The 15,937-nt window shown below is 43.2% G+C and overlaps 1 protein-coding gene across 1 annotated transcript in view; it reads left to right on the top strand.

The window, feature by feature from the left end:
* LOC118564224 (NACHT, LRR and PYD domains-containing protein 3-like) overlaps positions 1-15,699 on the top strand; it is a 42,574-nt gene extending 26,875 nt beyond the window's left edge. The window contains exons 6-7 of the mRNA XM_036141638.1: positions 14,970-15,016; positions 15,164-15,699. Of these exons, the coding sequence (XP_035997531.1) occupies positions 14,970-15,016; positions 15,164-15,693 (577 nt within the window). The 3' untranslated portion in view covers positions 15,694-15,699. The remainder of the gene's footprint in view (positions 1-14,969; positions 15,017-15,163) is intronic.
* The last annotated feature ends 238 nt before the right edge of the window (positions 15,700-15,937 follow it).

Below are 15,937 nucleotides of genomic sequence, written 5' to 3'. Positions count from 1 at the left end.
GGGCTCCAAATAAAGGCCTGTTAGGTTTACTAGACAGCATGTGGCTGCAATGATTTGTGTAATCTATTGACATGAGAGGTTGTGATTACATCAGATTATAATTTGTGTTTTTATTCATTTATTATTGATTGTAGAACCACACACATACAGAGACTTAAATCTGCTTATTAAAACAAACAGAAAGCATCACTTGGCCTGGTCATTGGATCTGGGGTCATTCGGGTATTTAACCAGAGCCCAATTCTGTGATCACCACCATAGTGAGCCGGACATTAATTTTAGACATCATCATTAAAAGTGGAGTAGAGGATCCAGATACTGGCAGTGTATAAATTAACTAAGAAACCTGATATAAGAACAGACACTGAGGTGGAAATGATGGAGATGGTAAGAGGACTTCCAGCCTGCAGGACTCTGAGCTCCAAAGACAAATGTCAGAATAACATTAGAAAGATGCAAAAAGCTGCTCAGCACTAATTAAATGGGCTCCAGTGTTTTAAAATCAGTAAAACTTTTAACATTCATTATTAAAAAGTCTACAAATAATTTTCAACATGCCATTCTGATAAAATGTAAATAAAATAGAATTTTATCTCTTTATAGATGGTTATATTTTGAAAGCTACCTGTCTCATTTCCTTCCTACTTCTAGATCTGCCAGAGTTAAGAATAATTTTGGCCGTAATTTTATTCTGTTTCTATTTTATCACATTTGTGGAGCAAAATCTGGAGCTGCCGAGATTTGGTTCCCTTCTTTTCCTTTGACTCCAGACAAGATTATGAAGGTACGGTGCTGAAACCAGCAGCTCAGAGTTCATGTGTGATCATGGAGAAAATGTCACATATTTCATGGTGACTTTTCCTCCAAGATTACAGGAGGTTGTTGTGATGAGAGGTGAAAATGTGTTAAATGTGTTCTAAAAAGCACAGATGGTTAAAATTTGTAAAAGACAAAATAAAACTAAAAACAACTCGTTTTCTGAATAAGTTGAGATGTTTAAGTGACAAGAAGGAAGAAACAGGAGGAGGATGTTCATGGATTATCATGGGGAGAAAACAGAACAGATGGAAATGGAGAAATAGTAGAAGAATGCAGAGGGTAATAATTTAATCTGTTGAATGATGGAAGATTGACCAAAACAGATGCTCATCCAGGAAGTGGATCAGTCCTTGATTTAAGACTAATTTCCAGGAATATTTCTGCTGGTTGTGAAATGGGATTTATTAGACGACACGTCTGCAGGCACAGATCATTACCCAGTTTTCTGTAATATTCTCCTCACTTGTGAGAATGGCTCACAAGGAAAATTAAAGGTCTTTAATGGCACTGAATAGGAACTCTGAATATATTTGTGAAATTTCACCAGTTAGATTGACATGATGAAACACAGAGGATAGAAAATACTTTAAACTTAATTTTAATTTAGTTTTAACTTCATTCAAAAAGAGAAAAAGAACAACAACCAGATCATGAAACAGTCTTTGGTCAGAGCTGTGTTGTCACAATGTCTCAGATCCTCCATCTAACAATGATCCAATTACCAATTACTACCTTTAGTTTTATTGCATCAGTAACATTATTGCAGGTTCCAAATGCCTATTGAACACATTCATTTAAAGTCTGGTTGTCATGGTTTAAGTTTTGTCTGGGTTTATCTCTGTTGGTTTTCAGTTTCTCCTCCTGTCACTCAGCTCACCCTTTCTCCCTCAGCAACTGGTCACACCTGTTAGCACTAATTAGTCTGGATTCACTTCACCTGCCATGCTCCCTACTTAAGCTTACCTCTGTTTGTTCCTGGTCTCTGGCTCGTATTCAGTCAAACCAACACCACACCTGTCCATTCCAGTCCTCTGGTCTTGGTTCCCGTCTTGGTTCCGTTCTGTCCTGTTATGTTCCTGTTTGCTGCGCTGCTGGACTCTGTACCTGTTCCTGTCTTCATGGTCTCTGGCTTCACTCCCGGTTCTGTAGCAGCTCCTTCGTGTCCCTGGTTGTCATCTCCGCCCTGTTCCTGTCGGCCAGCTCCTGCACTCTACAACTCCATCCGGTAACTGACTCTGGTTCATCATGTCATTGTCATCATCTTCTGTTACAATAAACTCTCAAGATCAGCTCTGTGTGTGCGTGCTGTGTCCGGGTTCATCCAAAGACAAATCATGACACTGGTCAAGTTGGTTCTCTCCATTTGGTACCAGGCCCAAACTTTCAGCACCACCAGTTGTGGGATGAAGGTTCTGCCTTCAACCAGTTAGTAGTTCTGCATTTCAAAACTGCAGTGAGCAGCAGATTAAAGAGGTAGAACTTTTGTTGGTCCCTCTGACGCATCTAAAGTTATAGACTATAACATAAAAGTATATGGCATTTGATATTTTAAAAGTTTTAAGCCCCCAACAATGCAAACCCAACAATGCAGGACTGGGTTCTGGTGATATGTTGGCTTTAAAAGCTGCTTTGAAGCCTCAGATCCATTCTTCCAGAACACATTCAGCTTTGATCAGGACCAGAACACATCGGTGTGATGTGTTGTGTGGGTTCTGCAGGTTCTCCAGCATAAACTGGGTTATTTGGGTCCATCTTTGCTGTAATTTCTGGAGTTCTGAAGAACCTTATCATTATTTTTCATTTAAACTCCTTTCATGAGTCTGAATTTGTAGTCAAATGAGTGTTACCCATGCTTTACTTAATCTTAGGCTAGAAACAGAAGATCCTCAAAGGTTGGCTCTAGGAGTGGAGTAAGAGACTGAACACCAGAAATTGATTTTTGTTGGTACCATAAATTGTGCAGGAACACAAGCATAACAGACACACAAAGATATCAATACAATGGCCATTCAAATCTTAAGTGCAATTCATCAGTTAAGTTCAAAATCCCACAAGTCATAAAATAACAAGGTCCAGAGAAATCCAAGTCCCAGCAGCACTGTATGCCACACGCAACATCCAGTTCAATGGCCTAGCAGATAAAAGTCCAATAGATTCAAAACGGAGGGGAGTGTCAATGTAGAAAGGCCTTGGGCAATGAGTTGGAATAAAAAAAAAAAACGGGACAGTGATTTAAAGGTAGGCTATGAAGCCTCCTACCAGCCCAATCAAAGCAGGTGTAACCCAACAGGTGAATTCTGGGCTGAGATGAGCTTCAGACTTTCTTGCCTTAATAGTAGTGATGTGTCCCTCCGTATCGAGGCTTCGAAGCGTGTGTCGAGTAATCCAGGATGATTTCTGTAAAGCGCGTACCGAGGCTTGTATCAATGACGTATGTGGTGACGTTTGAAGCCTCACGAGCCGGCCGTACCATGTGACTGATTCAGGAAGCGGTTCGGACACTGATCTCTATAATACACTGGAGTGCTAATCGCCTGCTGTTAGAACGAGTCGCTTTGAAGCCACCAGCCGCCATATTGGTACTCCCTATTTTCCCCCAGTAACTAGGGAATATGTGCGCTACAACATCGAATAACGAGGATTTTCTCATGTTCAGGGGGGGCTTAAAACTTTTAAAATATCAAATGCCATATACTTTTATGTTATATTCTATAACTATCAAGTACTGAGAAAGTCATGTGCTGAAATATTTTGCATTTTATTTATTTAAATATATATATATATATATATATATATATATATTTAATATGTAAAATATTTCATCACCTAATTTCCTAGTAGTTGATAGTGTTAGTACATCCACTGACTGTAGAATTACCTGTGAAACGTTTTCACAGCCAGAAAACTGCTTGTTGTTGCAACCAAATCCTATGAGATTCTGTGAGAGTAGGGAGTAGCAAGATGGTGGCCAGTGACGTCAGTTTTTCGGCAAAATCAGCACTCCAGTGTATTATATAGCTCAGTGGGTTTGGCAGTTTATTTCAAATATAAGGGCCAGCAAAATGCAATGGATCCCCCTTCACATTTTGTGTACTTGGGAAAGAAACCGCCTGAAGCCGAGTACTGTGGAGAAGTTATTATTTTTAAATAAAAATTAATTAAATGCTGTGTCAGCAGTCAAAAAATAAGTAACACAAGCACATTCACATGAATGTGATGTCAGAGCAGGGCAGTATTATACATTTTTTTTAAGAGGTAAGCTAGTTACAAGTTTGTTTTTCAAAACTTTAAGCCTGCATTACATGAGCTTCAGAGCAGATTGTCTCCCTGTCCTCTTCAGAACAAATTGGGCCCGGTTCTTCCTCCCATCTCTGCTGAATTGCTCCAGAGTTCTGCTTCTTCATGGACACAAAAATACTGTAGAAGATCCAAGATATTTCTTTGCTGCTCTTCCTACCTGGACATCAATCAGAGCTTTTCAATGGGAGCTGGAGCTCTGATTTCACTCCTGATGTGACATCAGGGAGGATCTGAGCTGAGAGCATCTAAAATGATCAGTGTTGGCAGTTTAGGTTCACTTTTAAGTTGTTTAAATTTTTTGAACTGGCTGTTAGCAAATAGTTGATGAATATGTAATGAAGTTTGTATTCTGCCCATTTTAAAACTAATATCCAGGTTATTTGGAGCAAAGGACTTCATGTATTCAGTAGATGACAGGGGAGAGATGGAGGTTGATGTTTCAACGTTTTCTTCATCTTGGCCCATAGTTGAAGTGTTCTGCTTGTTCCTTCTGTTGCCTCCTTTACCATATAGTCTAGAACCGGCAGGATGTGCAGGATGTGCAGGGGTACAGTACCTGAGCTCTGCTCAATATGAAGCCGGAGTGTATCTACATTGTTGTGCAATTATACTCTGTTTAAAGTTATTTAATGTTTATTAAATAACTCTGTCTGTTAAATATTGTCTGGTGATGATCAGCTCTTAAGCTGATATCAAGACAATGGTTGAAAGGAATGAATTCGAGCATTACCGATCTTTTAACAGCAAACTCTGCACACACATAGAATAAAGGTGTCATGATTTGGCTTGGATGAACCCGGACACAGCAAGCACACAGGCCCGTATTAAGATAATGTGGTGCCCCTGGGCACTATACCTCAAAGCCCCCCCCCCCCCCCCCCCCTTACCCGTGCTGTCCTCCGGTCAGAAACATCAGACAAAATCAAGGGGATTTCTGTAATGGATGAATTTTCTGTAGCGTTAAAAAAGACGATACATTTGCACGTACTATGACAGATTGGGGAGGGGGAGTGATAGATCATGTAGCCTAATCTTAATTTATTTATCATTTATTATTATTGTGACATCAGTGTTCACAAAACATATAATGCATGGTCTTTCAACAATTTCAAGTAAATAATATAACAATTTATGAAAATTATATTTTTAAAGCATGTGTCATGTGGTGCCCCCCCATGGTTGGTGCCCCTGGGCACTGGCCCCCTGGCCCTTATGGATAATCCGGCCCTGAACGCACACACAGAGCAGTTTTGAGAGTTTATTGCAAGCAGTGGATAATGGATAACAAGAACCAGAGTCAGTTACCAGACGGAAGTGATGTTACGTGATGTGCCGAGGCTTCGAGGCGTGTGTCGAGTAATGGAGGGGGCGTTTCCGTGAAGCGCGTATCGAGGCTTGCTTCATTTAGGGGAGGAGCCGAATACGATGACGGCCGAAGCCTCGCTGCCCGGCTGTACCACGTGACTGCTTCGGGAAGTGGCTCAGAGTTTGCCAGATGACCGGTTCATTCAGAACCAGTCATGGCTGCACACTGGATCATAAAACAGTTCTGCTAACCAGATGCAGTTTAAAAAGCCACTTAGTCTGTTTATAAGTTTCATTTTTATTAATTCTGCATTTTTTAACTACATGCACCGTATTTCTGTGCCTCTGCGCTTGCTCCTCTCCCCCCTCCTTTCCCTTGGAGCAGGTGCTTTTGTCACCGTTCACCATTCAAAACGTGAATCACTACGTTTAATTCCCTCACAATCGGTAGCAACGTGTGCCAGTTAAAGTCAATAGGAGAGTTACTAGCTGTGTTTCATGCTCTTTTGTTTTTAACAACATAGAATCAGTGGCGCTTCGGTGGGCCTGCTGCCTTGCGCTTTAATTCCGGTGCGCACTTTTAAGGGTCATTTTAAAGAACTTGTAACATCAGGGGCTTCATCTCAGACCTGTCAGTACCCCTGTTCCCTTTATAGGAGCCCTTTACAGTAATTATGCACTGTGCACCAGTGTTGTAGTACTCGAGTCCGAGACTCGAACTCGAGTCCGAGTCATTAGCTAAATTTAGAGACTCGTGACTTGACTTGGACTTGAGCACTGATGACTCGAACTTGGACTCGGACTCCTACATTCAGATCATTCTGACTCGGAAATTGAGAAAAAGACTCGACTTTTTTTATATCATTAGGCTATAATTTTAATATGTCATTAGAATATTATTTGGTGTATGATTTTAATATCAAAATGTCGTACCGCGCACGTGACGTCACCATCTCATGAGCAACGCCCCTTGCCGCTAAGGTTGGGCAAACAGTGTGAGAGCGCACGTAGCAGCCAGCCATTACACATGCAACAGATACAAGGATATGACCGACTTTTCAGCTGTTAAACTTTCACAAGAGGATGTCCAGGCACCCATTTTACTGGTAGAACTGTGGAACAACATACCAACGTTCAGCTCAAATGATGGCTTGAGTGTCGAGGGCTTGGAAAGACTGGAAAAACGGGCTGAGTTGATAGAAAGGTAAGTCGTTGTTTTTCTCCTGCTCGTCGTTCATGGCGTCAGCGGGCCTTTTTTTCTGTTTGTAGTCACCGTCCAGGAATCGGTATAAATTTTCCGGCCCGCCGAACAATTTAGTCCGGTCCGGTGGCCAAATGCATTATCATTATCCAACGGCTGTATCTCCTCGCTGCATCGACCGATCCACACCAGATTTGTTGTGAGTCATGTGGGAATGCTGCCGAACGCGTTTGTGGGAATCGCCCGGTGAACGGGCGAGGAAAATGCGTGACGGCATCTGCGGTGGCGGGCGGCCGGCGGTGCGCGAACCCCGCCGGCCGCCCGGAGCCGCCCGCCCACCGGCCGGCACCGCGGCGGTGCGCGAACACCGCCCGCCGGCCGGCACCGCGGCGGTGGCCAATAGGCCGGAGTGCGCTTGGCTGCGAGGGCCGATCGACGCCGCTTGCGGCTTTAACATCCTTCATATGCGGCCTATCAGCGTACCTCGAGTCGCTGTTGCACGTTCCATAACAACAATGTTTAAAAACCATGGTTAGGAGACGTCTTAGACTTGGAAAAAGCAGTAGTTTTACTGAGTAAAACCAAGGGTAACTACAGCGAAAGAGTTATTAGTGCAATGGAATGTTACTGCTTTGTGTCATACATCACACGTCAATAGTGACTGGACTCGGACTTGACTCGGATGAGTAGTGGACTCGACTCGGACTCGACTCGGATTTTTTTTTTAATGACTTGGACTTGACTCGGACTTGAACACTGGTGACTCGAACCTGGACTCGGACTCGAGGCATAGTGACTTGACTACAACACTGCTGTGCACCAACGAGGGTAAAATCCGCCCACCGCACTGATAATAGAAATTTGTCTGGTCAGCGCGGCGACTGACTGAGAAACCTGTCGCTGTGAAAGATGATGAGAATGTTATAAACTGTAACAATCTAGAAGTGCATTGAGCTGAAAGGAGGGAGACATCAGCAGCTGAATCGTGCGTAAAGACGCAGCGTGAACCTCTGTGTGCTTCAGTGTTGCTGCTGAGGGGAAAATGTTGACCATAATCCCCTCCTCCCAAAATTAGCATAATCTTACTCTTAACTTTTGATCAAAGTTGAGAGGTCTGATTATTACACACCATGCCATATCACATGAGACTACTATTTTGGGAATAATTACACACAGAGAATACATTCAAACAATATTTTATTATACACATGTGTGTATACATAATTTATGTAGACAAATGATTTCGTCCTACACCTTTTGTGAAATCATTCCCAAGAGCCATAATAGACAAAAAAATCAATGCATCACACATGTTAAACTACAGCTGGCTGTGATTATACACCTGGCCAGTAGGTGGTGCCGTGTGCACATGAAGCTCCAAGAAATGAACCCTTTCTCGAACCAGTTGGCTCAAGTGGTTCAATGCCTCATGAGGCTTCATCTCACCATCACTACCAGACAGAGATGTAGGATGCAGGAGCTGGCTGACAGGAACAGAGCAGGAAGAAATCCAAAGGAGCTGGGCTGCGCAGAACAAGGAGTGTAACCTGAGACCATTAAGACGGAAACGAAGGTACAGAATCCAGCAGAGCAGCAAACAGGAACTTAACTAACCAGACGGGAACCAAGACAAGAAGGGACAGGCGTGGTGTTGGTTGACTGAATACGAGCTGGCGAAGAGGAACAGACTGAAGGTGAGCTAAATAGTGGAGTGAACAGGTGGAGCCAGTCCAAGTTAATTGCAGCCTGACAGGTGCTTCCAATCAGAGCTGCACAGAGAAAGGAGGAGGCAGAAACTGCTAAGAGAAATAAAATGAACATCAAGAGAACATCACTATGTAATGCTGTTTATCTGAAATAACACTATATGTCCATTAATAAATCCTCTCTACTAGGCTAGTGAAACTTAACTAAACTACTAAGCAAAATGAAGATAAAAAAGGAACTAAGCTTTCTTTTACATGCAAAAACAAACAAAAGACAAAACAAAAATGGTTGATCATAACCAGAATAACTCAGTAAATCCTGTTCACTGCAGATCTGATTCAAAGAGCATGGAATGGAGTTAAATTAGCTTAACTAGGGCGCACATGTGGCGCAGCGGGTAGTGCGACCCATATACCGAGGCCTTAGTCCTTGACGCGGTCGACCCGGGTTCAAATCCGACCCGCGGTCCTTTGCCGAATGTCTCTCCCACTCTTCTACCCCCTTCCTGTCAGCCTACTTTTGGAAAAAAGCGAGCCACTAGAGCTGCAAAAAATCCCGAAAAAAAAACAAAAAAACAATTAGCTTAACTAATTTAGGAAAACATTTGGCATGTTTTCAATCCATTCACAATGCGAATCCTGAGTTAAACACACGTTATTTGATTAAATAACATTTTGTTTAAGTCAGAACCAAAGTTCATCTTAAGAGATGTGAATTGAGGTTAAATTAGCTCCACTAATTCAGAACAACATTTGACATGTGTTTCAATCCATTCACAATGCAAATCCCAAGTTAATAAATTATTATTTTGAGTAAATAACGTTCTAAAGACTGATTTGCTCAGTAAAATGATTACCTTAGGAGCGCTTATATTTATCAATGCCATGAAACCTCCGGGAGCTCCCCTTTGTAATGGGAAGTTCCCATTACTAAGTGGGTGGACCTGTTTCTGTTGAATTTGCATGGTATCTAAGCCATTACAAGGCCTTTGTTGGGCAGTAGTATAAAGCTTGATGCTCCACATTACTCCAGACTTTTTGAATTAAGAAAGCTTCCTGGATGGGAAGCGAAACGTCTTCAAACTTCGGAAAACAAGTCCAGTTGCTTTTTTTTTACTTTTTTTTTGGAAGTAAATATGTGCAGCGCCACCTGGTGATGCTGATTGGTAGAGGAAGAGCTGAACGGTTGGAGGTGTTTGTCAGAGGTCTGTGATGATGGAAGTCTCTCCCTGGTTTGTGAGTCTGAGCTCAGAGATCAGATCTTTGATTCTTGTTGAACTCTTTGTTGAATGTGATGCAGCTTCTCCTTTTTAATGTTTGTATTTCTGGATCTTCCAGTGTGGCCACAGCAGATTTCCACAGGGCTCTTTAGTGTTTCATTCCTCCATCTGTGTGGGAATGTGGATGTAACAGGGATCCAGAGTTGGTGTCAGTGTTTAGATTGATTGTATTTTAATGCTGATTATTAAATCAGGTGGAGCTTCCAGAAATGTTGACTTAGTTTCCTGATGTCCTTTTAGGCTTCAGGCTGTTTCTTCAGGTTGTTACTGAGAGATTTCCTTTCTCCTCTCTTTTGGAGCTTTTCCTCTGTTTGGACAAATGAGTTGTGCTACAGCGCCACCAACTGTCCTCACTACATCCACTGCAGGTAGCAATGTTATCATCATCACAATCATCATCATCATCATCATCATCATCATCATCATCATCATCATCATCATCATCATCATCGTGTTTTCCGGGATCGCTCTCCGCGAGGCCCGCCCGACGCTGCCCAGCAATTAAAGGCGGCGCTTCCAGTCGCCGCTGCCAGCGTAACTGTCGCTGCTGCCCAGCATGTCTAGACTATGCTGCCCAGCGTTTTCTAGTTTCTGTTGTTGTTTTGAGTTATTTTGGCCCTGGGGTTTTGAGTTACTTAACATTCTTTGGTTTTAGAGTTTTTCCAGTGTTCCTTAGATTTCTTAGAGTTCTTTAGTTTCGGTTTGTTGTGTGTTCTAGTTCTGCTTAGATTACTTGGGTTTCTGTTTTGCTTTGGGTTTTGTGTTCTGGTTTGTTTTGGTTTTCTAGCTTTAGCCCCTGTAGTTCCTGTTTGGCCCAGTAGTTTTCTGTTTAGCCCTGTGGATCCCTGTCAAGTTTGTTAATTCAGGTCTTAGTTCTGTATTTGTTTTTCTAAGTTTTGTTGTTTTGTCCCCTTAATGTCTGTGTGTCTTAGTTCCTGCGCTGTCTGGGTTCCTGCGCTGGATAGGTTCCAGCGCTTTTAAAGGTCCCTGCGCTCTTAAAGGGCCCTGCGCTCTAAAAGGTCCCTGCGCTCTAAAAAGGTCCCTGCGCTCCCAAAAGGTCCCTACGCTTTACTTCTCCTGTTTCCTTATCTTAGTTTTGCCCAGTTAGGTTAGTCTAGTCCTCTCTAGCCTTTGGCGTTTCCATACGCCTGATCTTTCCCCCTTTGGCGTTTCCATGCGCCCGTTCTTTCCCCCGGCGTTCCTGCACGCTAGTTGTGCCCCAGCGTTTCCGTACGCTGTTGAGCCATAGCGTATCAGTCCACCGGTCCTTCCCCTTAGCGTTTCCATACGCCCGTTCCTTCCCTAGGCGTTTCCGTACGCCCGGTCTTTCCCCTTGGCGTTTCCGAAGGCCGGTCCTTCCCCTTGGCGTTCCGTACGCCCGGTCCTTCCCCTTGGCGTTTCCGTACGCCCGGTCCTTCCCCTTGGCGTTTCCGTACGCCCGGTCCTTCCCCTTGGCATTTTCCATACGGCCGGTCCTTCCCCTTGGCGTTTCCGAAGGCCGGTCCTTCCCCTTGGCGTTCCGTACGCCTGGTCCTTCCCCTTGGCGTTTCCGTGCGCCCGGTCTTTCCCCTTGGCGTTTCCGTACGCCCGGTCCTTCCCCTTGGCGTTTCCGTACGCCCGGTCTTTCCCCTTGGCGTTTCCGTGCGCCCGGTCCTTCCCCTTGGCGTTTCCGTACGCCCGGTCCTTCCCCCGGCGTTTCTGTACGTTAGTTGTGCCCCAGCGTTTCCTTACGCTGTTGAGTGGTCTCAAGTTCTGCAGCAGTTCCACGGTCTCAAGTTCAGTTCCACGGTTTCAAGTTCTGCAACTCAGTTCCACGGTCTCAAGTTCCGCAACTATTCCACGGTCTCAAGTTCCGCAACTGTTCCACGGTCTCAAGTTCTGCAGAAGTTCCACGGTCCCACGTTCTACAACTCAGTTCCACGGTCTCAAGTCCGCTGCTCCAGAGTTTCCTCCTGGTCAGTCACCTCACACTCCTCCTGTCAGCCAGCTTCTGCACCCTTCATCTCCGTCCATAAAAGACTCTGGTTCCTCTCGTCATTAACCATCCATCCTGCTCAATAAACTCACTTTAAGGACTAGCTCTGTGTGTGTGTGCTGTGTCCGGGTTCATCCAAAGACAAATCATGACAAAGACAATGGTTGAAAGGGATGAATTCGAGCACTAGCGATCTTTTAACAGCAAATCCTGCACACATATAGAATAAAGGAGTGACAACTTATTTTTTAATTCCAATAATTTAATAACAGAAATAAAATGAACATCCAGAGAACATCACTATGTAATGCTGTTTATCTGAATTAACACAATATTTTGATTAACAAATCCTCTCTACTAGGCTAGTGAAACTTAACTAAACTACTAAGCAAAATGAAGATAAAAAGAAGCTGACAAAAGAAAAGTGGTTGGTCATAATCACATTAATTCGGTGAATCCTTGTTCACTGAAGATCTGAAAAGAGAAAAACATGTGGAGTTAAAAACATTTGCCATGTGTTTCAATCCATTCACAATACAAGGTAAACAAAAACATTATTTGATGAAATAATATTTAGCTTAAGTTAAAGAACCAGAGTTCACCTTAATGAATGTGAATCGTGGTTAAATTAGCTTTACTAATTCAGAACAACATTTGACATGTGTTTCAACTTATTCACAATGCAAAGCACAAGTTAACCAGAACATTATTTTGAGAAAATAACATTCTGGTTACTGATTTGCCCATAAACCCTTATGACCGAGTTTGTTAATGCGATTCTCCCTCCGGGTGTCTGGGGTCGCTGTAGCAAATCGGTGGCTAAGAGGTTACAACATAAAGTTATCAAAACTGCCTTTACCAACATTAATATTCAATAGTAATGCAGGGATACGGCTCATAGCACCATCGAAGGATGGCGGAGCCGAACGATTAAGCTTTGTGCTTTAAAACAAACTCCTTTTGAAATGTCCCGGACCGGATGTTAGCGAGGCTAATAGCATTAAGGCTAGCGTGAGCTACCTCTGTTAGCCTTTTTCTAAAGCACCATGTGTCCAACGAGTTATAGACATTTCCCAATAAACCTTTTTACTTCACCCTCAGCTCCCTGTCCAAACCTGTCCTTTGTCTCGTGTCAGTTCTGTCCAGTTTGGCCATTCACGGAAGGAGCGTTGAAGGAGGGAAGTTGTTGGCTTGTTGTTGGTGGGCTAGCGTTAGCTCTGCAGCAGCATGTGGTCGGGTCGGAGGCCTGATGTCCTGCAGACAGTCTCTGACTCCGTTGCAGTCCGATTTAAGCAGGGGTTTTCCTCAGCATACAGCTTTCAGCTCCATCTGGGGTTCGCTTTGTGGTAAAGGCTGAGGAGAAATATAACAGAGCTGTATTGGCAGGCAGGATCTTCCCTCCTGCTACCGGTAATGAGGTTAAGACAGCAAACTTAGCTCTGTATTTGCCCGGACATGCTCCCCGGGCGACGAGAGACCTCTCCAGATGCGGCCTGTGTGTTATTTCAGGCCCATTCAGGGCCCATGGCCTGAAGTGGTTTTCTGGTCTGCTCCGGGACGAGGTGATCTGTGCAGCTTGGTGTCAGGAGTTGCAGGAGAGAAGAAGAGAGTCTGAAGAGATGTGCTGTGACTTTTATCTGTAGGAAGTGGTCACAGCTGACCTCCTGCTGAGAGAGAGTGAGAAAGAGAGGCTTTCCTGCTGTCTCTCTCTCACTTGTGGCTGTGTGATCAGAATTACAATCTGATTCAGTCAAATCATTGTGATGATAATTGCGGTAATATCACAACATCATCATCATCATCATTATCATCATCATCATCATCATCATCATCATCAGAGCCCAGGGGTCCGTTCTTCGTACGTTGCTTAAAACATCCGAGCTCAAATGACACATCCAAGATGATTTCATCCGGCTAATCCTGATCCGGCTAACTGGGTTCTTCTAACACACCTGTTGTTTATGATTAGTATGGCTGGATTGAGTTATCTGAGACAACTGCGCGTTCATGCGTTTGTTTAAAAGGGGAAATGTATCGATAGTAGAAACAATGATCAGCAGCGCTGCTATTGGCTGTTCAGCATGAACAAAGAACGCCCACAGTTTTTCTCCCAAGCAGAACAAGAGCTTGGAAGGTTATGCCGAATTTGAGTCATTAATTAAAACGACAGGTAACACCTCAAAGTCTGCTAAAGCCAGGAGAGAGAGTTGGCAAAAAGCAGCAGACAAATTATTACGTAAATACTGTCCATGGTAGATGTTTCTATCACTTTCTACATTATGAATTTTTGCATTTTAAAAATCTCATATTTACTTTGTTCTTTTATATCAGAGCCTCCACGGGACCCACTAGAACATAGGGACAAGTAAAAGTGAAATACAAGAATATTCTACAAAATGGTAGCCTTTAATTATTACACTTTATTTTAAAAAGGCACTTGTTATGTCAAGAGATCCAAATTTCAGTGTCATTCCTTAGACACGGGAAGTAAAGGACACGTGCAAACTGGGAATTTTAACAAAAAAAATTCTTTATCTATAAAAAATTTAAATCTTCCCTTTCCAAGTCATCCACAGTTTACACGGTAAAACTGTATTGCTCCGTGTCTAGATAATCCATCCATAGTTTTTTTCTAATACAATATACGGCTCGACAGGAAGCAAGCCTTTCAAAGTAAACTAAACTTCACAATAAAATAGCCTGAACAAATCTTCTTACTGAATAGGATAAAAATAAAAAGCAAACCATCTTACAAATAACTTAAATATTTTAGATTTATGGCTCTAACACCACTTTTTCCTCTTTAAAAGCCACTGTTAAATGATGTTTGTCTGTTTATAACAGCCACCAAGAAAAATCTCTCTACAATTACACTGTCACGCTGCGCTAAAGGATCCTGTCTATTGCGCAATACACGATCAATTTGAAAAACTCTGCAAATTATTCTTGCACCTTCCGCAACAGGTTGCTGTCGTAAAAATGGACATGGCTACGGCAGACTTCCCTATCTCCTCCGCTTATACAGCCGTGATCTAATCTTGTTTACATGAAATAAGCCTGCTCTGGAGCAGGTTTAAGCTGGCGCACATGTTGCTATGACAACAAGTGCAGGATGTCTTTCGAAGAACCAAACGATCCAAGATCATGCCAAATCGTCAACAATGAAATCCTGCTAACTGAGTTAGCGACGTACGAAGAACGGACCCCTGGTGTCTGTCTGCTCTCAGCTCTTCTTTCTTTCTCTGGATTTTTACAACAAGTGGACGTGTCCAAATGTTGGACTGGTCCTTTCTCAGTGGAGGACAATGAGTGTCTGAGAGACATGTAATGTCAATGTTTGCTGCTGAAAGAGACTGATGGTCTGACCCCCCTCCTCCTTTCAGGGTGGAGCCTGCTGGAGTCCGATGGTTGACACCAGGTCTGAGGAAGTGTAAGTGTGTTTTTATTTGATTCATGACAACAAAGCAGCTCACATTCAACCATCTTCAAACTGTCCATCACTCATTCAGGAGTCATCATCAAAGTGTCAATAAATGATAAATAACTGCAGCTGGATTGTCTTTGTTCTCTCCATCAGATTCCTGTCAACTCACAATCGACACAAACACAGTGAGCAGAAAACTCAAACTGTCTGAAGACAACAGGAAGGTGACATTTGTGAAGGAGCTTCAGTCATATCCTGATCATCCAGACAGATTTGATGATGCTCCTCAGCTGCTGTGTAGAACTGGTCTGACTGGTCGCTGTTACTGGGAGGTCGAGTGGAGAGGAGTAGTTGATATTTCAGTGAGTTACAGAAGAATCTGGAGGAAAGGAGGCAGTGAAGACTGTTGGTTTGGATTTTATGATCAGTCATGGAGTCTGAAATGCTCTGATGATGGTTCCTCTGTCTGGCACAATAACAGAGGAACATTGATCTCCTCCTCCTCTGTCTCCAACAGAGTAGCAGTGTATGTGGACTGTCCTGCTGGTATTCTGTCCTTCTACAGCGTCTCCTCTGACTCACTGATCCACCTCCACACCTTCAACACCACATTCACTGAACCTCTGCATCCTGGCTTTGGTGTCTGGTGGTCCGGTTCTGGTTCCTCAGTGTTTCTTTGCTGATTAAGTCTAAAAAGTCTCCTCCTGTCAGAGAAAGCCTCTCCCTGTTGAACAGATAGTTCATTCTGTTCATGTCTGTCTCTTTCACTCAGAAACACGTTTTCAGATTCATGGATTCAATCTGTTTCTTTGTGAAACTCTTCTAAATGTTTCCTTGGAAACTTCTTCCTCTTCCAGTCCTTTAAAGATGGAAGCTGGGATTATTCCAGGATCCACATGTTGTTTTTCTGCCTGTTTCCAGTCAAAG

The sequence above is a fragment of the Fundulus heteroclitus genome, chromosome 9 (assembly GCF_011125445.2).
Source record: "Fundulus heteroclitus isolate FHET01 chromosome 9, MU-UCD_Fhet_4.1, whole genome shotgun sequence".
Taxonomy (NCBI): domain Eukaryota; kingdom Metazoa; phylum Chordata; class Actinopteri; order Cyprinodontiformes; family Fundulidae; genus Fundulus; species Fundulus heteroclitus.
Note: the sequence above shows the minus strand (reverse complement) of the source record. Positions and strands in the feature narration are given on the sequence as shown.